Below are 26,749 nucleotides of genomic sequence, written 5' to 3'. Positions count from 1 at the left end.
TTTAGAAAACCCACGTACTGCAGCACATAATTACATTGCTTACAACCAGTGATAAAGATAAAATCTTAAAAGCAGCCAGAGGAAACAAGAAATATTATGTACAGAGAAATAAAGATAATGATTACGATTTATTGTCAGAAAAAATGCAAACCAGAAGTCAGTGGAGCAACATCTCTGAAATACTGAAAAAACACTGCCAACCTAGATTCTATGCTCAATAGCTATACAAGGGTAGAATGAACCATCCAGTGATGAAAGTGCTCTGTATTTTGACTGTGGTAGTGGTCACACAAATCTATCTACACGTATAACTAAATACACACACACACACACACACAAACATACACACAAAAGAGTGTATGTGAAGCTGGTGAAATCGGAATAAGGTCTGTGAATTGCATCCAGGTCAATTTCCTGGTTGTACAGCGTTACCACCGGAGGAAACTGAGTGAAGGGTATTGGGTATTGGGGTTTTTATATTTCTTTTTTGCAACTGTCTGTGAATCTACAGCTGTCTCAAAATAAAAAGTTAAAGCAAAACCATACATTTAGTATCTTACTGTTCCTACGGGGCAGGAAACTGGGCACTGCTTACCTAAGCTCTACAGCTCAGTATCTCACAAGGCTGCGAAGTATCAGCCAGGACTGCGGTCTTTTCAAGGTTCAATCGGAGCAAGATGTGCTTTCACGTTCACTCTGTGCTTGATAACAGGATCTGGTTTTTTGTGGACTGCTGGACTGAGGGTCTCAGGTACTTGCCATTTTGGCCTCTCCACAGAGCAGCTCAAAACATGGTGGCTGGTTTCCTCAGAAGGAGCAAGCAAGAGAGAGCAAGAAAGTCCTAGCAAGGTGGAAGTCATGGTCTTTCGTAAGCTAGTCTTGGAAGCAATATCCTATCCCCTGTGCTGTCTTCTATTTTAAGGTCACTAGGTCCCGTCCACACTCAAGAGGAAGGGATTATACAAAGGCAAGAATACCAGGACGTGGGCATCATTGGAGGGACCTGTCTACCACAGTAGCCAAAGAAAATACTTTAAAGGATGCGTAATAAGGTCATTTGAGCCACCAGATATAATGAAATGTATAGCAATTAAAACAATTTTATAGTGGTCCAGAAATAAACAAAAAGATTAAATAGAACTGCATAGAGTTCAGGAGACGCAAGCATTGCTAAGAGAAAAAAATTGGAAAATTAAATGTCCATTAATAAGATATTAAAAAAAATTAGGCAAACGGGGAAATTTAAATAAAGATTGGTACCTTGTATCAATATCAATATCCTGGCTGTGACATTATACTATAGTTTTGCAAAATTTTGCCATTGGTAGAAACTGGACAAAGTATACAAGAGACCTCTTATTATCTCTTACAATTATCTCAGTAAAAATTTCAATTACAAAAGAATGAGGTGTGTGTGTGTTTGTGTGTGTGAGAGAGACGTTCACAATATATTAAGTGTAAAAAGAAAGTTGCAGAATATGTATAGTATGACCTCCATTTTGATAAAATATGTATTACCTATTATAAAAATTTTATAATAAAATGTATTAAAACTAAGTAAAACAAACTTTTATTTCATAAGTACAAGAAAACATCTTATTATATCCCTCTACCACACCCGCCAAATATATTTTGCTTTTGGAGTTCCCTGTCTTTGTTAATGGTATAACCACCTCCTACGATATAAATACGGGAGTCTTTCTCTACCTTCTCCTAATTCCCATTATTCATTTGGTTATCAATATTCCTCAAGATCTAGTTAATCTGTTCCTTTTGTCCTTTATCCTCACTCATTGTTTCTTGTCTGAATTATTACAATAACTTTCATGTTGGTTTCCCTGACTTCTTATTTGCTAAGAGAACTCAGATGTACACGGGGAAGAAATATGCCCTAGGCCAGGAGATAAAGGGCAGCGTGTTGATTGTGGGAGAAAGCTCCTGCTTTCATGACATAAAGGACAGCCAGAGCTGGTGTCACTACTTTGTCCCTTTTTCCTTCCCCATACATGAATATGATTCCTGGAGCTGTAGCATCCATTCTGTGACCATGAGGCAACAAGCATGAGGGCAAAAAGCCAACATGCTAATGAAAGTTGAATATAAAGACAGAGATTGAATTCTTGATGCCATTGCGAAGCCATTGAATCAATACTGGCAACCACCTATCTCTGGATTTCTTATGTGAGAATAACAAATCCGTTTAGGTCAAGTTCTCTGGAACTTACGGCCACACAAATATCACCATGTCACTTTCCTACTTCAAACCCATCAATTTCAGGATACAGCCCATTCTTCATGGAAGCGCATGCGGTATCTATCAAGATTTGGCTCCTATCTCCTTTCCAGATGCATCTTCTACCGTGATCTCCGCTCTCAGGCATCATCGTACTGGACCTCTCAGCAGCGTTTTCTGTTGATCGTGACTTCCTTTTTGGAATTCTGGGAACTGTACTCAGCCTTTGCAAGGAGTCCTCTGCATCTTCTTGGCCTCTGTATTTGTTCGGATACCCCCAGGACTCAATCCTTTAACGTCTGCTCCTCTTTGCACTCAAGTCTTCGGCGCTGTCACCTAATCCCGTGGTCTTAAACACCACTTACGTGATGACAACTCCCAAATTTCTAGGCCTAGCCTCAACCACTCCCCTCAACTCCAGACTCATTAGTCGATTGCTTATTCAACATTCTCCACATGGATGTCTAAATGGCACCTCCACCTAAAGACAGGACTCTCTATCCCCTGCCCCCAACCTTCTTTCCCCTCCATGGTCTCCATTTCATTACACAACATCCCTGACTCTGCCTCATACCTCACATCCAAGCCATCAGCTACTCCTGTTGGTTCTACCTTCAGAATCCATCCCTACTCATTCTCATCAGCTCCATTACTACCAGCCTCATCCAAGCCACCACCATCTCTTGCCTGATCACTACAATGGTGTACTAAGCAGTCTCCCTGCTGCCATCATCACCTCCCAGTATTTACCACAAAGCCTAAGTGATCCTTTTCAAACCATAAATAAAATCATGTCACTCCATGCTTAAAACCTTCGAATGGCTTCCGCTGCCACAAGGAATTACAGAATTTGGTCCTGGAAACCCCTATGACCTCATCTCCTACCACTCTGCGCTTGCTGACGCTGCACCAGACAAGATGGCCTCCCCCACAGTGCCGGAGTCCTTGTGCTGGCTGTTCTCTCTGGCCAGAATGATCTTCCCTCAGGTGGCTGTATGATCTATTGCCCGAGCACCTGATCTAAAATAGCAACCTGCCCTCACGCCCACTCTCTATACCATACATCTGCTTTCTCCGTGGTACTTATCACCACCTTCTATATATTTATTTACTGTCCGATGCTGTATTCCCAGCACTTAGATCACTGCCCGGCACATGGTATTCACTCCTTCAATAAATATTTGCTGAACGAATGAATTAATGACTGCTGGTTCTTAGAACAGTAACTACCTAATTGAATAAATATATCTCTGTATCCCAGGGCCCGGCATAGTACCAGGTATATAGTTGGTATTCAATAAATGTTTGTTGAATGAAACCGGTAAACATGCTCTTATCTTACAAGCCTTTTTTTTTCTTTTAAAGATTTTATTGGGGAAAGGGAATAGGACTTTATTGGGGCACAGTGTGTACTTCCAGGACTTTTTTCCAAGTCAAGTTGTTGTCCTTTCAATCTTAGTTGTGGAGGGTGCCGTTCAGCTTCAAGTTGTTGCCCTTTCAGTCTTAGTTGTGGAGGGTGCAGCTCAGCACCAGGTCCAGTTGCGTTACTAGTTGCAGGAGGCGCAGCCCACCATCCCTGTGGTTGAGAGCCCACTGGCCCATGTGGGAATCGAACCAGCAGCCTTTGGAGTTAGGAGCATGGAGCTCCAACCACCTGAGCCACCGGGCCGGGCCCTGGCCTTCAATTTGTAAAAGACACAACATCTGTGAAGCCCACTAAAACCAGGAGCCTGTAACCATGTTCACATTTACTAAATGTCAAAATGAATCCAAAGTGATGGTCCACTTCTGCTATTACGATTTCTATTGCACAGCCTCCTGACAACACTGGTATTAGCAGACTCTTTAGTATTTTTCAGTTTGATGGATATAAAATGAAGCACATTGTAGTTGGACTGTGCATTTCCCTGATTACTGATGAGGTAGTTCATCTTTTCATTGCTTATTGGTCACTCCTGTTTCCTCTTCTGTGAAATGTCTGTTCATGTCTTTTGGTCAATTTTCTATTGGGTGGCTTCTGTTTTTCTTATTGACATACACTAGTTTTTAAAAAATATATATGTATACATGCATATGTATTTATGTGTGTACACACACACACACACACACACACACACACACAGGATAGTTACCTTTTATCAGTTATGTGAATTGCAAATATCTTTTGCCAGATAAGACTTTTTAAATGATGTCTTTTGATGAACAGCAGTTGTTTTTAACATCGTCAAATATATCAAACTTTCTTTTATGGTTTGTGCTTTTTATGTTTTGTCTACGAAATCCTTCCCTAGACTGAGGCTATAGAAACATTCGCTCATATTTTCTTCTATAAAGTTAAAATGTTTTGCTCAGCACATCTGAGCTTGATCCATCCACAACTGATTTTTGTGTGCAGTAGGAGGCAGCGATCTCATTTCATTTGTTTTCCTATAGGGATAATCAACCGTTCCTGCCCTGTTCACAGATAGTCCACACTGTCCCCACTGACCTGCAATGTCACCGCTGTCTTCTAGGCTCTCTATTCTGTTCCCTTGTTACCTCTGCCTATTCCTGTGCCAATTCCAAACTCTCTTAATGATTGCTTTATGATAAATCTTGCCATCTCTTTATTTTTTTAGAAATGGAGTTACTTAAGATGAAAATTCTTAAGCCTCTTCATGCACAGTGTCAAATAGCTTTCCGGCAAAGTTGTACTGAGTTACACTCCCACACACAGTGTGTCAGGGCCTGCTTTATCACATCCTCATCATAACATTTTAAAAAGCAGTATTGTGCTTAAAAACATGGGTTTTTAGAAACACATAGGCCTGCATCCAAATCCTGGCTCTACCATTTATAAATATGGGACTTTAGGAAAGTCACTTAGTTAGTCTGAGCTTCAGTTTTCTCATCTGTAAAAATGGGCATACTACCACCTACCCTCAGGGCCATTGTGGGGATTAAAGAAGAGAATGTGTTAAATTGAACCATCTGAAATTGCCAACGTTCAATCTCTTTTTGACCTCCAAAAATGTTTTTCATAGGGTTCAACCTAATACATAAAACAGTATCTAGCAGATCACGTCACTAAATGGTAGCTACTGAAATTATTATTATGGAAGCAGAATGATAGAAATGAATGGCATCCTTATGGAAAGCCCCAATACTTAGAAGAAATAAGCAGAGATAATCTCCTAAAGAAAAACTTCAGGCCTTTTTATATGATTTCACTTAGGTGTCAAGTATAAGATAAAGGTAGAGGGTTGTTTTTTTGTTTTTGTTTTTTTATCCATGAGAGGTACATATTGAAGAATTTAATGGCAAAACACGATGTCTGGCATTTGTTTTAAAATACTACAGACCCCCTGCAAGAAAGAGGATAGGATAGATGAGAGAAGACTGGCAAATTGTTGATAACTGTTCAAGTTAGATGAGGGCTTCATTATACTCTTCTACTTTTAAGCACGTTTGGAATTTTCCACAGTACAAAGTTCAAAGTCAAGTCCAACTCACTGTCCGAATTCTGATTTTCTCCTCACTAAGCAACATTCTGATTACCATGTGTTCTCATGTAGATTTGTCAACTAGCAGGGCACGCACTAATGAGCAAATACGAGTTACACTTCTCACTGCGGGTTAATCAATTAGTAAATGTTTACATATCAGTTTCATTTAAGGTCAGGACACAGCTTCGATGAAGGCTACCTGTGGTTGGCTAACTGGGTGGTCATCTGGTCTTTCCTGAGTGGATGTACTAGCTTCCAATGGTTCTGCATTCACTGGTTTACCAGAATGCCTTGCTGTTGCACTTGAACTACAACACTGGTGGAATGTGATTTAGGAATTGGAGAGCTGTGGAATTAGAACCAGGGGAGGTCCACCTCCCTTTTCCTACTCATTGTTACTTGTAATAATAAACCAGTTTACACATACTGAGTGCTTACTATCTGGCAGACATTATTCTGAGCACTTCACAATATATTATTTCATTTCATCTGTACAGTGATCCTACTATCTTACATTTACAGATGAGGAAATGAAGGCCCAAGGGACTTGCCTAAAGCCCCAGAGTTTGAGCACAGGAGTTTGACTTCAAAGCCATGTTCTCAGGCCTGTGACATATTACCTTAATTTGCAAACAATGCCAAAAGTCTAATTATTTTGTAAATCATGCCCATGAGTATCTCTGACCTGTCTCTAGGCTCTGAAGTAGCTTATTACAGACCGGACAAGTAAACGTGTCCCAGGTAAAATGAACAAGGATAGCTATGTTGGAGAACAGAAGAGTTCGTGGAAAGTCCGTTCCACTTTTGTAATGAGTACTGGGGGCAGGGGAGCAGGGGGGCGTAAGCCCTTTTACCTACATGTTGAGAGACTATCTTCTAAGTCTTGGGGTACTATCTATGGGAAGACCTGCCATCTAGGGAAGGCTCCAGGCAGTCCTCTTTACATAGCTCCAACTGACACCCAAAGCATTTTGAGGCCTTGAAATTTTAATAATTACAAGTTTGCATGGAAAAATACAGAATTTATATGTTATAAAATGAGGAGCCTTTGAAACTATAAGTCAGCTGACTAAACTGGGATGTAAAATGTGTATTAATTGAATGGATGTATTACTATGTTATAACTTACTTCTAAATAATGATTTAAAAAGTCATCATAGTAGGATGGAGTTAAAGGGAACTTCCGATTTAATTGTAAGAAATTTCTTCTTCTTTTTTTTTTTTAAAGAGGGCACTGCTCACAGTGGCCCACACAGGGATCAAACCGGCAACCTTGGTGTTAGTACCATGCTTTAACCAACTGAGCTAACCGGCTACCCCTCATCTTACCTTTTTAAGAATTTACATTACATTTTCTGGTCACAAATTCTGCCCAGTCTGATATTTATTGCTCAAAGTTAAGAAAAGCCATACTTGGTGATCTGAGAGGTAAATGTGATAGTTTATAATTTGATTTTAAAGTAAAATGAAATGAAATTATATGAAGAGAAAAATGAGAAGCAAACCTTACAAAACCCAAAATTTGTATTCTAAACTCGAATTTTGGTAACACATTAAGAAACCTGGAAGAAAAGCTAAAATAATATTTAAATTACAAAGTTACTGTTGAACAAATTCTTATGCCTTTTTCATATCTGCAACACAGTTTGGCTGTATGATAGTACTTGGAGCTGTAAATCATGCATGGAGCTGTCCAGAGTCTTCAAGTGTTTGTTTTACTTTTATTTATGTCATAAAGAGTTTATTTTAAATAAAGGAGAGTCAAGTAAATGGAAAGGTTCTGTTTTCTGGCCCTGCCAGAATGGGACATGAAGTTGATATGTGGTTCTTAAGCCCCCCTCCCGCCCCCCATTTTCATCTGTAACGCAGCTCACCAGGGCACTGACTTTCAGCCAAGGGGGTAACGCAACTGTGGGTGATAGTGGAAGATTAATGGGGCCATGGGAGTTTGAAAAAGGCTCTCAGGTAATTCTGACAAAGCCTTCTCTCTTGAGAACTTCTACTTAGTCGGGATACAAGAAGACTAAGCGGTGTTTGGAATTTCACGTTAGATTTCACTTTCAGGAGTCAGAGTACCTTGCACTGGTCTACAGGTAGCACTAGGGTCATTCAGAATAGCCAATGTCTGCTGGGCGTGTACTGTGCGCCAGGTACTGTGCTAAGCACTCCACGTGCATTATCTCCTTTAATTCTCACTACAAACCTGTCAGCTTGGAACCTTAGTGAACTGCTCAAGGTCACACAGCTAGTAAGTTGTGTAGGCCCCATATGACTCTCACGCCTGTATTTCGAACCCCCCCCTACGCTTTTCTAAGACATTTGAATCTGAAATGTGGGGTTTTGTTGAAATGTTTTCCCCTCATAGTCCACAGAGAGATTCTACTAGAATCTGGGGTTACAGCTGGCACTTAGAAGGTTGAAATGAATGTAAATTTACCTCAAGAAAATGAAAATGTGCTGCCCCCAACTTCTCTTTCTTGTTTTGTTTTTATTAGGGTGACACTGGTTAATAAAATTATATAGGTTTCAAGTGTACAATTCTGTAATACATCAGCTGTCTATTGCACTGTGTGTTGAGCATAAGAAAAGATGAAATACTGCCATTTGCGACAACATGGATGGATCTTGAGAGGAGCATGCTAAGTGAAATAAGTCAGACAGAGAGTCGAGAACCATAATGACTTCACTCATGTGTGGGACATGAAACTGAAAGCAACAAAAGAACAAGATGAACTTCTCTTTCTGTTGTAAATTGGCAATCGAGCCTATAATTTGCTTATGATTTTTTCCTTAAGATTTAGGCATATTTAAATTATGCTCTGTTGTTTGATTTAGACACCTTTGGAGAGAAAGTTACTTTAAACCTTAAACTACACCTCTTTCTAAATTCATTTCTTAACCAGGAGGCCAAGAAACATCTGATATTATATAAAAAACCTTTATGTATTTATCTTTTTTCTGGAGAGTTCACAGCTTTTACCATGTTTTCAAAAAATTCCACCCCCCAAAAAAAACACAGGTTAAGATTCATTAGTTAACCACTGTTGACAGTTTGAGAGCTATCTGATAGAGCAGAACAAAAAGGCTGAACATTTCTTACTGATAAGGAATCACAGGTTTTGAATTTAAGTATCAAGACTTAAAAATTGTAACACTGGAAAAACGTCACCAAATTGTCTAAATCAGGGATTTGGGAAGAGGGGAGCAGGCCTTCCCATCACTGGGGAGGCTTTAAAAAATTCCTCCTCCCGGACTCTGGTGAGCTTCCCACCCCCCCACCACATATCTGAAAGGTACCGCCCTTGAGAAGCTAGAACCTTTGTCTTGGGGGAAGAAACAAATAAAAAGGCAGATTTAAACCCTTGCCTTCATGGCCACAAAATGTATTCAGCACTATGTTGACATTATTTCAAAGATAGGCAGGATGTCAATTTCAGGATAAAGCAATTTAGGAAGTGACTTGTCTAAAATAAACAGCGTCTAATACACGTACTACTGATGCACCTTCTGCTGATATATTTACAGTTGGTAAAGTGAAGCAAAATACATCTGGTGCCTAGCAATTTTCATTTCTCATTTATAAATTCATTTTCCGTCCCAGGTATTTAACTATTTCTCTAGTTTCGAGCATTTATTTGCCCCCAGTTTCCCAATGTAGCCCTTTCCTCCCCTTAAAGTATTCCTGATTTCATGAGAAGACACACAGGAAGAGTGAATAATTTTGCGACACTGATAATGACATACCTACTAAAATGTAATTTAATTTTGCTTACTCTGTGATTTGACCCCTGGTTACATATATCACAAATAACTGAGTCAAATTTTGGTCAATAAAAAGTCTTATTTGGACTACATAAGTGAGAGAGAAACACAGGATGTAAATACACATTTTTATTTTATTGTAAATCAGGATGAATGGGTATTTTAAAAGTTGAAAAGTTGTAATAGGGAGTTGACTGAAAACACTGGATTCCAAGTTCCTAAAATGTGGACACTCCAAACCTACATAGGCAAAATTTAAAAGAAATGATTTTGAAAGTCTTCATCTATTTAAAGCAACCTGCAGCATTTGTAATTTGTATGATATGTATAAACAGATGAGATATATATTCTTAAAGGTAGTATTTTTTTAAAAAAAACAACCTTGACTATTAAGTTATTAGGAACCAAGAAGCAAAGGATAACCTTGCAATATTATATACCTGATACTTAAAAATCACAATTCTGTACTTCTTCTAAAGCACTTATGTTCACCAAAGGCTGCTCTTATTACTTTAAGGACTATCTGCATCAGAATTACAGGTGTGAATATTAAAAATGCACGTTCCAAGTCCAAGAATTTAAATTTGCAACAGGCAAGCCCTAGTCCCATTTTGATACATACTAGTTTAAGAACAGCTGAGGGTAACATTAGTTTGGGGCTGTTGCTGGATCAGTTTCCCAAACTTCCCAGGTAAGAATCGCTTGGGCCCTCCGTAACATAGATGGACCACCAGCCTTCTTCCCCAGACATTCTCACTCAAGGGGGCTGAACTGGGGCCCAGGAAGCACTATTTTTTAACAAGCACACCTGCTGTTTCTCTTCCAAGTTGGGGAAATAAGTTAGATTACTATATTTAGGCAAATATTGTACTATATAATACTTAAGACCCTGGAATTGCAAAAGAAGCTCGAACTACCAACAGGAACAAAAACTAGCTATTTTTACACTGGTACAGAACCGACATTTTGGAAACACAAACCTCAGATTACCTTCTCAAAGTCCACCCCACTCCCAATGAGAAGTTTCCCACTATTTTTAGGATAAAGACAAAACTCCTTATTAGAGTCTACAATGCCCAGAAGCAGGGTTTGCCCCCTTCCTGCTGCTTACACACACACACACACACACACACACACACACACACACACACACACGCGCACAGACACACAGAGCCCTCCATTATCTATCTTTCTGGTCTTAATTTAAAGGTGGCCCTTCTCTAGTCCAAGGTTAATCTCTCTACCCTGTGCGCCCCTGAACGAGCTTCCTCATCTGTAAAATGGGAACAACAACACCTGTCTCAAATGGCTCAGGTGTAAATGAGGTCGGGCAGGAAGAGCTCTGTACAGAGGCTCGCACAGTGAAAGGTCACTAGTATTTAACCCAATCAAGCTGTTTCTACTTCCTCACATTCAATTCAATTCTTCAACACACTCATCATCTGGCTTCTGCACCCCCGGTTGCAAAGACACTGTTTTCTCATGAGGCTCACCAACTGCCAAGTCTAAACGCCCATTTCAGCCCTTTGTGGCTGACTTTTCTGCAGGTGCCCGCCTTTGCCCACCGCTCCCTCCCTCCTTTGGAATTCTCCTTAACACAGTGTGTCCTGGTTTCCTCATACTTGTCTGGCCAGTCTTTTAAAGTATTTTTTTGTGGTTCTTTCATTGCTCACCTTTTCAAATTGTTTAGAAAACATTTGACCTGTATCAAGGTAATGCATGCGTCTTTACATGCCAATGACGGCTGCGGGGGGGGGGGGGGGGGGCTGCTTCCTGGGCCATCGGATTAGCACCCTCTCCCTTCACTTTGCTGTTCTTCACAGTACTCCCCACTCTTACTTACTTAGTGACTGTCTACTGCCCCAACTAAACTCTAAGCTCTGTGAGGGAAGGGGCTGTTGTGCTCACTGCTGCAGGCAGAGACCTAGAACAATGCCTGGCACCAACTAGGCTCCATCAATAGTGGCTGGCTGACTGAAAGCCCAGCGTTATCCGTCACCTCCTAAGTTCTCAGGCTCTGTCTACAGCTGACTCATGTCGTGCCTAAGTGACTGACTGTCACACCATCTCCAGGGCTGTTCTCCTACAATCCATACTGCAAAGTGCAGCTGAAGCCACCCAAGCCCTTCCAGGCATCCCTATAACCTTTAGGATTGAGTCCACATTCTTTCGCAAAGCCCGCCAGGCTCTCCATGGCCTGGGCCCGGCTAACGAGTTTCAGCTCCTGCCAGCCCCTCCCACGGGCACCATGCTCTACCCTCCGGCTAACTAAGGAACGGACGAACGAACAAATGAACCATTCAGTCACATGCTCTCTTCTCTGTCTGGAATGGTGCAGCCCCTCCCCCAGTACCTGCTTTGCCTGGCTAACTCATACTGGTCACGTCTGAGAAGGTCTGGCCCTTGGTTCCAGACTTGGGGATACGTGTCCTCCTCAGCACCTTTACGGGACACTGCGCTTATCATGTCATTTATCGTGCTCTTGTGTGGACTTATCCATTCCAGCACTGCGTTCACAATACCAGCAGAGCGCTCGGTACAGCTAGGTCAGGAACTAGTGGTCGACAGGAAATCCACCCATCTGCCTCTCAAATCCGGGTCTCCAGCCCAAATCACTTTACCTTTTCTGCGTCTACACCCTGACAGCTCAGTTGCTAAGACCCTTTGGAGAAAAATCGCACAATAAAGTAAACTGGTACCATTTAAAATTCTCTAACCTCATTTGCGCATTCAAGAGCCAGCAATCCTTTTCCGGATCCCTAGTCAGCTCCCGCCACCATTTCCCTCAGTGACCATTAAAAAAAGAAGCAACACTTAAACATTAAGAGAAGGGTTTGCAGTGAAAATGAACCCTCTTCCTACTCTGCTTCACAGGTGTTAACAGCTTCAAGTGCGTCTTGCCAAAAATACTTTCTGTGAATATGAAAACGGATTGATATCCTTTGTCCCCCAAATGAATGAAACCAAACACTGCCTACTAGTCTATCGCTTATTTTTTCCAGAATGTCTTTGAACGTACAGTACTAAGTGAAACAAGGATGATTTTTCTCACTCATATTAGGAATCTAAAAATATGAACAAAACTAAACAAACTCAGGTACAGAGAACAGATCGGTGGCTACCAGAGGAGACGGGGTGGGGGGAGTGCAAAAGGGGTGAAGGGGCCAACTGCATGGAGATGGACAGTAACTAGACTTTTTGGGGTGATCACGTTGTAGTGTATACGGATGTCGAATTACAATGTTGTCCATCTGAAACTCATTGAATAAAAAAGGAATATCTTTCCATATTAGCACATCTAGAGTTTCCTCATTGTTTTTAACAGTTGCGTGTTTCCCCACTGAGTGGATGTACCATAATTCAACATCTCTGCCACTGATGGACACGTAGCTGGTTTCCAGTTTTTCTTTCTCCCCCTCAGTAGTTCAACACTTGTACCTGAGCTCCCTCCCCATTTTCCCTTTTCTTGCGAGGATGATCTTCCCTATTTCCCAGAGGAAGCTGGAGCTATGAAGCGTGATCTCCTTCAGCTTCCTATCTGCCTTATCTACACACTGATCTGCAAGTGCCCTCCATCCTTTCCTGTATCTCGAGCAAGATCTCTGGCCCCACGGAGGGAATGCTAGCTATGCTACCGTAACATTCCCTCCTGTTTTCACAGACGTCTTTCCCTTAATTGTTCTCTCTTGCTTTTCTCCAACCTCTCCTACTCCATTGCTTTCTCCCCTAAGCCTATGCAAGCTGATTTATCTTCCATCTTAAGACTCGCCCTCTTCTACTCCTCGCAGCCTAGCTTCTTGACAGAGTAGTCTGTGATCTCTATTGTCACTTCCTCCTCTTCCATCTGCTCCTCACCCTGCTGCTGGCCGACTTCCAACGTCACTACTCTAAAATTCTTATGCTAGCTAAAGGCACCATGGCCCTCCTCGCTGCCAAACCCAAGGGCTGTCTCTCGGGCCTCATGTGACTTCTCGCTGTGGTATATATGTCTTTTCCCTCCTTAAAACGCCTTCCTTGGTTTGAAAAAAACATCACTCTTCAGGTTTTCCTTCTATTTGTGACCACTTACAAATACTGGTCTTCACCAGGGTTCTGTCCTCCGTGCTCTTCTGACCCCACATGCCTGCTGGGTGCCCTCACCTACTGCCAGGGGTGCACCAATCCTCAGTCTTCCATTTACATGCTTCCAACCGAACTCAGCTGTTTCTCCTACCTTCCACTCAACTTGTTGCCAATGGCACCGTCATTTACCCAGTCACCTAAGTCCGAAACTTAGGTGCCCCTGTTTTATTTTCCATTATCCAGTCAGTCACCAAATGCACCCCATCACCTTCACCTGGCATCAGCCCTCCGAGTCCATCCGTTGACACACTGCTGCCAGAACCGTCTCTCTCAAATGAGCCTTGGAATCGCTCCACGACCTATGCTCCCGATACTCCTGCTGCCCCTCCGAAACCACTAGTTCCCTGACAACCATGTAGTTGCATGGCCCTAAGCACGCTCCCCGCCCCTCCCCTGTGACTGTCTGGCAAACTCCTCCATGCCTACTCTTCATGGTCTAGCTCAAGGGGCTGCTCTTGAAGCCTTCCCACTCACTCCACAGGCAGAGTTGATAGAAAGTCCTTCCTTTCACCACAGAACCTTGTCAATATTCATTGCAATGATCACATTTTATTAAACTTACTTATTTACATGTCTCTTATCCTAGACCTTAAGCTCCCTGCAATCAAAGACTACATCCTGCTTCTGTACCAGCACCTAGCAGACTGCTTGATAAAAACAGGTGGCTTGATAAATGTTGAATGAACACATGAATACCACATACCCATCCACTCTCCCAAACTAAATTCTAAAAGCCACCTTCCACACCCCCTCCTTCACCCCCAAATGCCAATCGGTCACCAAGTCCTCTTGACCGTACCCCCTAAAGATCTCTCATATTCACCGTTCCCCTACCATCTTAAGGCCAAGCCCAAGTTTGGGTCCCTTCACCCCTTACTTGAATCTAGATTTGCTCCTCTCCAAACGATTCTCCACACTACTGCTTAAATTTTTAAAACATTTTTTATTACAAAAATAATACATACCTGTAAAAAAATTCAAACAATACAGAAATAAAAGCACAATACACCAGCCAGGATACATATACCCACATGGCCCCTGCCCTCCAATGCCATCCCCCAGAGGCTATCACTGTGAATAGTTCAGCGTATATCCTTTCAGGTCCTTCCCTTTGCATATACAAGTATACACAAACACATATAAATTTATACATAATTCTGCATTTTCCAAAAATGGGGTCACACTTGTCTGTTACCTATGATTGTTCAATTTCTTCCTTCATTCACATAGAAAATTTCTAACACACAAATCCGATTACATCACTCCACTAGAGCTCCTTATTTCCTAGAATACAAGATCGTTAGCATCAAATTCGAAGCTTTTCATGATATATGCTTCCTGCCCATCTTTCAGTCTCATCTCTAGCCATTCCAGCATTAAAGGACTGGAACTAAATCATCTTCAATTCTTTGTGGAAGAAGGCAGGTACAAACAAACAAACAAACAAACTAGGAACACACTCTGTCATTTCTAGACTTCGGCCTTTTCACTTCTTACACTGCCTGGACTTTCCTAGCTGGCAAGCTTCTACTGATTCTTCATCCATCAGCTTAAAAATGATCTCTAGAAAGACTTCCCTGACTTTTTCAGACATAATCCCACTCCTCTGCTTTCCTCTGTACTTGATAGCTCATTAATTGCACTTATCTCACAGTACTATAATGTGTTGACATGTTCTGAATCCCACTCCCCGTCTCCCAGCTTAACGGTGAGCTCTTTGGGGGAAAAGGACTGTGTCTTACTGACCTTTGCACCTCAAGGACCTGGTACAGTGCTCATTACGGAGCATCTGCTGAGAATTTTATGATCCTAGGAACATTTACTGAGTATGTACTATGCACAGAACCGTATTCTAAAGCATGAAAAGAACAGAAGATACAACCTTGCCCTGAGGAACTCACCATTTTCCTATCATTTCCCCTGGGGGTAGAGGGACGGAACACATTTCCATGGCAACATACCACTTCTGACATACAGCCTGTTTCAAAGATTTATATAGCCGTTTGCCTGAAATCCACTTAGAAACAAGGCATTTTCTAATCAAATAATAAAATAATGGGCAGTTTGTCCAATAGGTTTGTTTTCAGTGTGGCGCACAGTCCACCAGAAAGAACCCAATTCTCTGTCCCAGCAGGGGTGCTGGCACCTGCTCCAGCCTGCAAATTAGAAAACTGACATGATATCGTGCTTGGAAAATGTCTAATCCACCAAGAGGACATAAAGTGATTAGTCCTTTCATAAGTTCTCCTCCTTCCCCAGGGAAAATGACACCAAGAGCAGTAAATGGAGTTAGAGGAGGGCACTGGACAAGGAGGCGATTGCTCTACTTTTGTTAGTGGGGAAGGGGGTCTGCTTGGTTTTAATCAAGGGGTGACACTGCCCCGGAAGATCAAGAGAAGCAATTCGTTATCATTTACTTACTATTTGTCAAGGCTAAGGTATGAGTTAATGTGGCGATTGCAGGATGAGACAGCGCACAGATATAACAGACTGGGGAAAGGTGAATCACCTAGGCTGCAGACCAGGGAAGGTGACCAAGGACGCCCAAAGGAGGCCTCATTCATCAGACTCCAAGTCACTGTCCCCAGCAATGGAGTGGAAATCCTCACTGTCCTCCTCGTCCTCTGACAGGTGGACCTGGCTTAGCACGCTCGGCCCAGAGCGCTGCTCCTCCTCCTCCTCCTCTTCTTCCTCCTCTGAAACCTCATACCCACCGATGCTGCTGAAGCTTGTGTCTTGGGTGTTCGACTTGGGCTCAGGCTCCTCATAGCTCCCATAACTGAGAAGAGAAACATGTCATCTCTCAAGCTCGGGCACCAGCTAGCTGACCAGTCCCATTCCTGCTGCCACCAAGGGGTCAGCCCATCTCACCTCCCCTGGACACTAAAATGACTGCTTCTCGACTGTTCTACAGGCCCCGGAGAGAAAAATGATCCTGTTCAAAAACATCCACTTGCCAACTGCATATACACAAGAACCTGGAAGAAACTCCCTGACACCTGGACAACACTCTGCCAGCTTCTGGCACGTGACCACAAATGCTCTGACAGCCTCATGGTTCCATCTAGCACAGCTTCATGCATCTACATCTTCAGTTAGTCAATCAACAGGCCCTTTCAGTCCCCTCCTTCCATCCCTACCCTGCAGGCCCTTGGCTTGTCCTTCCCTATCTCTGGCCTACACCACTGAAATCAGCCCTGCTTCCAGTCTTGCTCTCCTCCAATTAATTCTTCATACTTCTGCCAGAGTGCTCTTTATTTTTTTGTTTGTTTGTTTATTCTTAATTTTACTTAAAAAAATCACACAAGTAATGCACGTTCACTGGTTTAAAAAAACAAAACACTGGAACATACAACCAGAAAAAAAGAAAAAAAATCACCAATAACTCCGCTACCCAGAGGTAATCTTTTGGTATATGACTTTCCAATTTTTTTCCTATGTACTTCACTTAGATGTTTAAACATTTTTTAATTTACAAAATTAGAATACTCTACATACTCTTTAGGAGTCTGCTTTTTTCACTAATAACGAACATCTTTATAAGCATACATCTATAGCAACATTTCAATAGCTGCATGGTATTCCACTGTATGGCCATGACAAGATTTATTTAACAGTCACTCACTAAGACATTTAAGCTGTCTCCAATTTTCCCACTATTAGAAACAATGCTGTGATAAACATCCTTGTACAAACATCTTGATTAAGGTGTTTTATTATTCCCGTAGAAAAATTTCCGAGACCTGAAATTTGGGGGCCAAAAGGAATACACATTTTTAAAATTTTTGATTTCTGATTCAGCTCAGTTTCCTTCTTTAACCAGCTCCCCCAACCCACTCCCACCGAAGTCCCAGAAAAATCCCGTGGTTGCTTATCACAGCACTTTTCATGTTACACTATGATCAATCAATCACCTGTTTACCTGGTTTGGGTTTCCCATTAGACTGAACTCCTTGAAGGAAGGGACCACATCTTAGTTACATTTGTACTTGTGATAAGTATTTGCTGAATGAACAAATAGACTCTCGCCACTCCCTGGATACCTCTGGCTAGATGTATCTGTACCTTAAGTCTAACATGTCCAAAGACAAATTCATGTTTTCCTTCTTTCCAACCCCATCTAATGTCTGTTCATCCTCTTTCCTAGCTCACTGACATTCTTATTCATTATACAGCTGATCTCCTTACCTCCCGCATCCAATCGATCTACCCTCTAAATAGCTCTTGAATATGTCCGTCCCTCCCTCCCCTTCTAACAGATCCAGTTGAGATCCTTATCACTGCCCTAGTTATTTAATACACAGATTTGACATTATTTCCTTTTCCTTAGATAATGATTCCCATTACCCCAAATCCAAATGTCTTAGCATGCCATTTAAAGTCCTCTGCAATATAATCCGTTGCTACTTCTGGAGCCACAACTGCCAATGGATTTCCCTTCACTGTGGAACACACTTGGTTAATTTCTGTGCCTGTGAACATATTGTTCCAGCTCTAAGGATCTCCTCACCTGCTGCCACTTATCTGCTTAGTAGACTCCTATTCATCCTGTAAGGACCAGTTCAAATGTTCCCTTGTCTGTGAAACTTTCCCTGATGACTCCCAAGCAGAGGGAGACACTCCCTTGTCAGTGGTGACTTGAGACTTGGTACTTAGCTTACGCTACAGCACTTAGCACACTGCATTGGTAGTGATTTTGTTTGGATCAGTCTCTTCCACTAGACTGTGAGCTCCTCAAGGCCAGGGTACTTCTTGCTCCTCTGTGGATCCCCAAGGGCCTAGCACAGTGCCTGGCCCTAGGAGGTGCTCAGGAGGTGTTTGATGGATGGAGGTAATCTGATGCTGGGCCCTCTGACATCACTGCTGGGCACTGATGCCACAGCCCTGGAGCATGTTGCTGCCGATTACCTGATGTTGCTATCTTCCAAACCACGAGAAGCCTCCCCACCGTCTCCCTCATAGGACATCATGCTTTCTTCATTTTCCATGCCCATCCTCGTGTTCTCCTGAAGCATGCGGGGCTGTTTGGGTCTTATCCCACCAGATCCCACATCAGAATCACTTCCACTTTCACTTAGCTGGATAGCTGTGAAAAAAAAAGAGACAGATCCTGACATAAGCGGGACAGAATCAACATCTTTGGCTTGGTCTTCCCAAACTAGTTACCCCACATATCTACACAGGTGCCCTGCCTGGACCCCTCACCTCGCAGGAGGGCTTAGGGTCAACACTGGCAAGATCTGTTGTTTGGAAACTGAATCTAAATAACCACTGCCTTTTTCCATCTCAATCCAAACTCTATCTGGGTTTTTCCTATTATCTCCTCCTCTGCTTTTCCTGTCACTGCCACCGATCCCGGAAATACCTCAAAACAGGACCTTTTTTCTGAATTCTTCTGCCCTACTGACACATATCACTTCTTTTTGGTTCTTATCAAGTATTCAAATCAAAGCTGCCACTTAGGCACTGCCTGTTCCAGCGCCACCTTTTGCACCTCCTGTGTTGTAGTTCTTCACTTCCTCAAAGGCTAGTGAACTCGATCATCCTATGAGTGCGTGCTCAGGACTGAGCTCGATTCATGGGACTTCATTAAGAGAGCAGTTTCCAATAACAGCACATGCGGCCAAGAGCTTCCTAGCCAGCCCTGAGGGTGCTATGTGAGCCACACAGGAAGAGAAGCAAGGAGCAAGACCCACCAGAGAAAGGATTGTCTCCTTCTTCATCGCTCCCAGCATCTTCCTCATCGTCTTCTCCTTCGGACATAAGCAGATCCTCATACAGCACACTGGCCTGAGGCTGCTGCACGGTTCCTTCCTCTTCATCTGCAAGGTCACCATCTGCATCTTCACCTTCCTGAGTAAGACCAGCTGACAGTCAGAGTCCTACTAACCGCCCAAGGAAGACCACAAGTCCCTCCAGCCCCCTTGCTGCCTCCGAAGAACACTAGTAACTTTGGTGGGTAGACTTGTTTTATCTGCTTCCAAGGATTGAAGTCAGATAGGACCTCCCTCTGGAGACCCTGGTCACGTCCTGGGATGTGGCCTGCCCTGCACTGGGGAGGGGGGCTCCTATCACCTCAGGGTATAATGGAACCGTAAGCTTTCTGTAAGCATCCTTACTGGGGCTGGAGCCTTAGGTTTCCCCTCCCCCACCTTCAATATCCACATCAGAGGCTTCCTTGCCCAGACTACCTCAGCTCTGGCGCATCTGAGTGAGGAACGCAAACGGCACATCATAGAGGAACGTGCGGGTGTCAGGAGTGAACCAGGGCTCTCAGCCAGGACGGAGGCTCCTCCCTGACAGCCCAGCCAACCCCACAGCTAGTGGGGGCTGTGTACACAGCTCAGGGCATGTGCATATCCTCTTTGAAAATCATAGGTAGGGTAAAACCCCAACAATAGGATGGCCCTTGGCCTATTCTTACTGTGGCATCACAAGGAGACTCTCCTTAGCTGGGGTTGGACTCTTTGGGACAGAAAAGCCCTCCTGACTTTTGTCATCTCCAGGGGAACCCTGACTGAGATCAGCTGCCAGGCTTCCTGGCTTCAGGTCAGGAGTATCTTCTGCGACCGCTAGAAAAGGCCAATTTCATCTCAGTTTATATGTAATTTTCCTTTAGAGTACAGTATACATACAGTAAAGTAGCAGGGAAAACATTTCCAACTCTTGTCTGTGAAGGAAGTTGGTCTTTCCAGTCACCTGTCAGGTCACTCTGATGCCTCATACACTTTTCATACTCGTGCCTTCCCTGATTCTGCTGTGCCTGACTCTGCCCATGGGGACAGACAGCAGACAATGCCAGTCATGCGACCTGCCACCATACCACCTTGAAGTCACATTCTTAAGCCTTCCTTCCCAGGGCCAAGGAGCTCAATTATGCTTAACACATGTCATATATCACCCCAGCAGTCCTCCACTCGTCACCCCAAAGCATACCACCAATCTCACAAAGAGAAAAAGAACATCCTACCTGTGTCACCTGCTTCTCTGGAGTGGCAGTGGGAATATCCAGGACAGACATATTGCTTTCATCTTGAAATACAGAGGCATCTCGAGACATACTGAGGGATGTGTTGGTATCATACAAATCGGGAGGCTGTGGCACAAATCATACAACTTAGCTTCTATTTAGGCAAGAGAATAAGAGATACAGAGAACTGCCCCTTAGAGCGTTCCCTGCAGAAAGAGGTCATGCAGACCAATCCATTTCGAGAAAGTGTAAGTTGAAACAACTCTGGGGGAAGGTTTTGGGGGATCTTACAGATATTCCTCATCCTAGCAAAGAGGCATTTGATGTACATGATCAGAGGCCAGAAGCAGGAAAGCATCAAACTTATGGGGCACTTCTACGTCCTAACAGTTCTTCTGGTCAATAACCTAGTTTCTTCTAAGCCTTATCTTACTGTGTTTAGGCCCAGGGCTTCCTACCATTGCTATTTTGATTGTCTGGTGTAGAGACGTCTAATAGGAAATGGGATTAAGGCATTCCAACCCCAACAAGAGCATGGAATGGGTTAACGGCTTATGAGATCAGAGGATGCTACGAGGCAAAATGGTGTGGTGAAAAACCATGGGCTTTGGAGGAAACTGCCCTGCGTTTGAGGCCTGGCTCTACCACTTGTTAGCTGAGTAACTTTAAGAAATTACTTCATCTCTCTAAGCCTTGGTTTCCTCAGTTGTAAAACATGGACGATAATGTCTAGATCACAAGGTTGTTGGGACATTTAAGAGATATGCATTAGCTCCGTACCCAATGCCTGGTATTCAGTAACTTATAGATCCCTTCCCTCTTCTCTTCCCTCTCCTGAAGAGAACAGGGACTATTCAGGGACAGGAGGGCAGGAGGGCACACCAAAGCACAGGCTGGAGAAATAGGAAAGCATTCTCCAAAGAGCTGGCTGAGGGTAGGAATAGTATAGGAAGCTATTTAAAAATCATGTTTTCAAAGGCTACTTAATGAAATAAAATGCTCAGAATACAATATAAAGTGAAAACGACAGGACCCAAAACCATCTTGACCAGTTTCACTTTCTAAGTGTGTCCATAAACACACACTCAGCCCCCCCCCCCACAGATTTGAGAGAAACACACCAAAATGTTCACAGTGGTTGGTTCTTTCTGAGAGGTGGCCTTGATTTTTAGCTAACTTATTTCTTCTTTATATTTGCCAAATGAACATGTTACCTTTATCAACAAAAAACCAACATATGTGTTACTTTGTGGTGTTGTTTTTTTTTTATCAAACACGCAAGAGACTGATTGAGAAGAGGGTTTTGGAGAAAGAGGCAAAACAGAATTCAAAGGATTCCAGAGCAGATAAACTAATTGTGGAACAGAAGGGAAAATCAGGAAAGAAAGGTTATATGGGAAACCACAAAGTGAGCAGTTTTAATGAAAGTGTGAAGCTGAATGTATGTTGCAACAGAAGCTGGCTGGGAAGAGCTGAGTGACAACAAATTACGGACACCATCACTTACAGCTGGAAGCAAAGCATGGTTACTTTTACGTTTCTGTACAACCAGAACGGTACTATGACAGGGTAAACGTACGCGCACATTCCTTAATTACATTTGGGTTTGACGGGAACAATGAGGAAGGACAAGCACTCGTGCACCTTCCTCAGGTTAAGAGATCAGGAACTGGGCTTCCTGTTTCAAATGTGGACATAGCAGCGAAGGCAGCGATGAGAGGATGCAGTGGAGTAATGAACAGGCACTATCTATACCCTACTCTCCCCAGAAGACCTTCTAACTGCACCAAACTACAGCCCCTGCTCACGAGGGAGAACGATTACCAGGTGTTCTTCAGCCATTTGAGACAATGTGGGAGGGCTAGCGAAGGCAGAAAGACTTTTGGGTCTGAACCTCTGACTCACCTAGGCTTCCACTGTTACAGACTACAGCAAACCACTCGTGGCCAGACTCTCCAGGGGAATGACAGCTAACACACAGGCCTCAATCACCCAAGCCCCCGTTAACCCAATCTGCCCACACACTCCAAGAGCCCTTCCTTGCTCTGGCCTGGATTAAGTATTTTAGGATTCTTTATACTTGGCCCCTCAGTAACCTAGGTTTGGGGATGAAAGAGTACAAGATAGATAGGGAGAATGCAGGAATAAGACACAGACAGCAATAACCCAACAGAGGTCACATAGGTTACATTATCAGTTCAGAGTGAAACCTGAGGAGAATGAAAGTTTTCCAGTGGGAAGAGGCAGAATTTTGCATTGAACTATTTGGTTCAATTTGAAAGGGCCTTTGCGAACTCTGTAGACAGCTTTCATACAGCTAAGGAAACAAAGATTTATTGAATGTCTACTATATGCCAGGCAAATTAACTCATTTAATGCTTATGACAATCTTGAAAAGTACATTTTAGAGTAAAGGAAACTGAGTTAGAGAGGTTCAAAACTTCCCAAGTTCACAAAGAGCTAGTTAGTAGCAGAGCTAAGCTCCAACCCAACACAGGCTTGTTTTATGCCAAGCGTCATGGACTTTCCACTCCACCATAGTGCCTCCAATACAGAAACCCAGCACCGGCTATTCTGCCAAGTCCTATTCTTCAAACACGCCACCAGCTCTCTAAGAGTACGGTACAGATGTAATGTACTCAGTATGTCAAAGGGTCAGTACAGAAACACTACAAATGTCTTATTAATCCTACTCTCTAGTCTTTTGGCATATAAATTTAACATTAGAAAGATTACCTGTCTTCATTTACGAGGAGAGAGAGACGATCCGGGAAAATGGGCGACATCTGAGCTACACTGAGGTACCACTGCGGGAATGAGTTATCAGGCATCACTAAAGCACAGGAACAATGTGGCCATGGCTCTAGCTGAGAAGTCTATACTCCAGGGAAGTCCCAGAGCCCCAATTCATGGGCAAGGGAGCTCAGGAGACTCAATCGGAATGCCTCTGCTCCTAGTCAGGAATCTGGTATCCCTAAATTCTGCTTAAGCAACTGAGACCCCACCCCACTCATTCATCCCGCACCTGCCTCTTCTGGATTCAACAAGGCCACCAAGACCCATGGCCCTCACTCACCTTAGCCTTTGAGAAGACAAGAAAGCACACGAAAGGCATATGAAGAGGAAGGACAGAGAAGAAGGGTATCTCAGTAAATACATCTGTTAACACGCTCCCCATCTCCCAAACCAATAAGAAAACTGTTAAGAGGCGGTTCCTAGTCCTCAAACTCACCTGAGGTGTATAAGGCCCTGGGGTCATTGGGTCCAAGCTTTCTAACTCTGCTTCCTCCAAAGCTGCTTCTTTGGCTGTACAAATATCCTTCTCAAGTTGAGTCAAATGCTCATCATACTGAGAAATAAAGAAAATTAGGGAATTCACTCAACATGTGCTTGAGGCACTGGGGATACAAAAGTAAACAATGCAGACAAAAACCCCTGTCTTCATGGAGCTTCTTTTCAAGCAGCAGGACACGTGATAATCCAAATAAATACTATGTAGTTTATTAAAAACATTCAGGTCTAGGTAGGAAAATAAAGCCAGGAAGGAATTAAGGAATCCAGGACGAGGATACGGGGACAGGATGTTATTTTTAAAATAGGATAATTAGGGAAGGTCTCCTCACCCAAGGGAACAAAGGGATTCCAGAAAGCTAGTTCCCAAGGAACCACCTGTTTACCACCTACCTCAGTCAATGTCTGGTAACAGACGTTCACAATCTCCTGAGCAGTCTTGGTGTACTGACTTTCAGGCCCTATTAGTGAAAAAAGAAAGTGCTACTACCTTTGCAGACTTAGTTCCAGAGATGTACATTCTGTCACTAGCACTGCTGCCCCAGTATCCCAGACCCCCAAAATCACGCTTCAGCTGTAACTTGGACTCTGGCTTTACTTTTGGAAGGAGAACATTTCAAACATTAAAAAAAATATACTAATATAATGAACTCCCTTGTATCCACTACCCAGCTTCAATGATTAGCAATGTATGGTCAATCTTGTTTCATTTAAACCTAAAGTTTCACACTCCTCCCAAATTACTTTGAAGCAAATTCCAGTATCATTTCACTTCACCACAAATTGTTCAATATCTTTAAGGACTCTTTAAAAAAAATAAGCATGTATGATAGTAACACAGTAGATATGTGTCATTATACATTGGTCCAAACCCATAGGATGTACACCACCAAGAGTGTCCCTCATGTCAACTATGGGCTCAGGATGAGAGCTATGTGTCAGTGTAAGTTCACTAATTGGAACAAATACGCCACTCGGATCAGGATGTTGATGGTGGGGGAGGCTGTGCCTGTGGCAGTGAGGGGCACAGGGTATATGGAACTCTCTATACCTTCAGCTCAATTTTGCTCTAAACTGCTCTGAAAAATAAAGTCTATAAAAAACCCCAACTATATCATATCCAAAATAGTTAGCAATAATTCTTGAATATTATTAAACAGCCAAAGGAAAAAAAAAACCAGCCAGTCAACATTCAAATTTTCCTAATTATTTCATTAACGTTCTTTTACGTTTGAGTTCTTTGAATCGTAATCCAAATAAGGTCCACACATTGCATTTGACTGCTGTGTCTCTTTAAGACACTTTACCTATTAGGTGATTCTTAAGTAAACTATAGAGTTCCCCATGTGGCCTTTGACACAAGTTGTAAAAACTGGTTGCTTGCAGGTCAATCCAGTTTTGTTGGACCTATATAAAAAAATCAATCCAGTTTTTTGAAAATGCTTGAGCTATACACTCACAATATATACACTTTTTGTGTATAAATCATACTTCAATAAAGTTTTTTAAAAATCCGAATTAGTTGACATTCAACAATCAAGAGAGTTCATATAAAAACCCAAATGTCTAACTTCTCTTAAAAACTTTAAAGATGTGGCAACACAGGGTCAGCATTTCCACCTGGCACCGACTGGCTGGAACTGAGTAGGAGCTGGCCCTTTTAGATAAGACCTGTGTTCTCCAGGTTACCAGAGTCCCTCCCAGGCCTGCTTACCTCACTGATGCCTGCTCCTGAAGGCATCTGAGTTTTTCATCTCTGCCTTCAGTGCTTTCTAATATTCTTTAAAACATTTTTGAGTACCTTTTATGTGCCAAGCATTACACACAGAAACGAGTAAGATATAGACCATATTTATGTCCTCAAGAAGCTTATAGTCTAGCACAGTGAGACAGACTATAAACAGATAGGGCAATACAATGCAGTAAAAACAAATAAACCCACACAGGGTTCAGTAGAGGCAGTGGCAAATTCTGGCAGGTAAGAAGGAAAGAGGACTCAGGAAAGGCTTCATAGAGGAGGTGCTCCCTGAGTTAAACCCACTGTTTTATCAGGATGTAAAAGATAAAAAAATACATATCACATGTGCATGTGACAGTTTCATGCCATGCCTACTGATTGTTACAAGCTGTTACATGAACAAAGAAGTTTCTTTCAGTTCAAACCTCTCAAGTATAGGCCATCTATTCTTCAAAAGATGTAAAATAAAGCTGCATCCTCACACAAGCTGGCTGTGCCAAATATCAACAAACCAGAAAGAAAACTATGTGGTGTGACCAAAAAATATGGTGAATGCTTAAGTTGAAAAAAAATTTATTACAGTAAAAGACACATTGGCACCAATCCCCCTCAGAATACTCCCCCTCATGCCAAACACACTTATCCCCTAGTTCTTGCCACTTTCTAGCAGTTCTGGAAGTCTTTTTTCGTGAATGTCTTTAGTTGCGCTGTCATGGCTGCCTCGATATCCTGAATCATTTTGACTTTGGGGAAGAGCCACAAGTTGCATGGTGCCAGATCTGGTGATTAAGGTGGATGAGGACACACTGTAATGTTTTTATTTGACAGAAGACACTGCCGTAGCAGATGCGATGTGTGACACAGAGTGTTGTCTTGATGGAGGATGATTTACGGCACACTTTAAAACACACCTTCTCTCAACTGTAGCTCACACCCGAGTGACTGCACCAAGTTGAAACTTGTCACACACTGTTACTAAGGTTTGACCCGCCGCTTCCCGTACTGAAGATCCTTGCCTTTCCACTGGATGGCACTGGGCAGCAGTATTCACTGTATCTTTTGATCACACCTCATATATACAGTGACTTGGCTAAACACACTCATCTCACACCTCTACAACAATCAGAAAAGTAACAATGTAGACACTT

General features: G+C 42.7%; 1 protein-coding gene across 5 annotated transcripts in view; it reads right to left on the bottom strand.

Moving 5' to 3' along the window:
• The window catches only part of TAF1 (TATA-box binding protein associated factor 1), a 78,864-nt gene that overhangs the window by 6,615 nt on the left and 45,500 nt on the right, over window positions 1-26,749 (bottom strand). For 2 of the 5 annotated variants that reach the window (XM_019747964.2, XM_074324339.1), the window contains exons 33-38: window positions 24,257-24,324; window positions 23,805-23,921; window positions 20,573-20,698; window positions 19,299-19,455; window positions 18,511-18,688; window positions 16,012-16,381 (exon numbers count right to left, since the gene is read on the bottom strand). In XM_019747964.2, the coding sequence (XP_019603523.2) occupies window positions 16,159-16,381; window positions 18,511-18,688; window positions 19,299-19,455; window positions 20,573-20,698; window positions 23,805-23,921; window positions 24,257-24,324 (869 nt within the window). In that variant the 3' untranslated portion in view covers window positions 16,012-16,158. Of the gene's footprint in view, window positions 1-14,525; window positions 16,382-18,510; window positions 18,689-19,298; window positions 19,456-20,572; window positions 20,699-23,804; window positions 23,922-24,256; window positions 24,325-26,749 lie in introns of those variants that run through there. The other 3 variants (XM_074324340.1, XM_074324341.1, XM_019747966.2) reach the window with 2 other exon arrangements.

The sequence above is a fragment of the Rhinolophus sinicus genome, chromosome X (assembly GCF_036562045.2).
Source record: "Rhinolophus sinicus isolate RSC01 chromosome X, ASM3656204v1, whole genome shotgun sequence".
Taxonomy (NCBI): domain Eukaryota; kingdom Metazoa; phylum Chordata; class Mammalia; order Chiroptera; family Rhinolophidae; genus Rhinolophus; species Rhinolophus sinicus.
The sequence above is the reverse complement of the archived record's forward strand: the minus strand, read 5'-3'. Positions and strand labels throughout refer to the sequence as shown.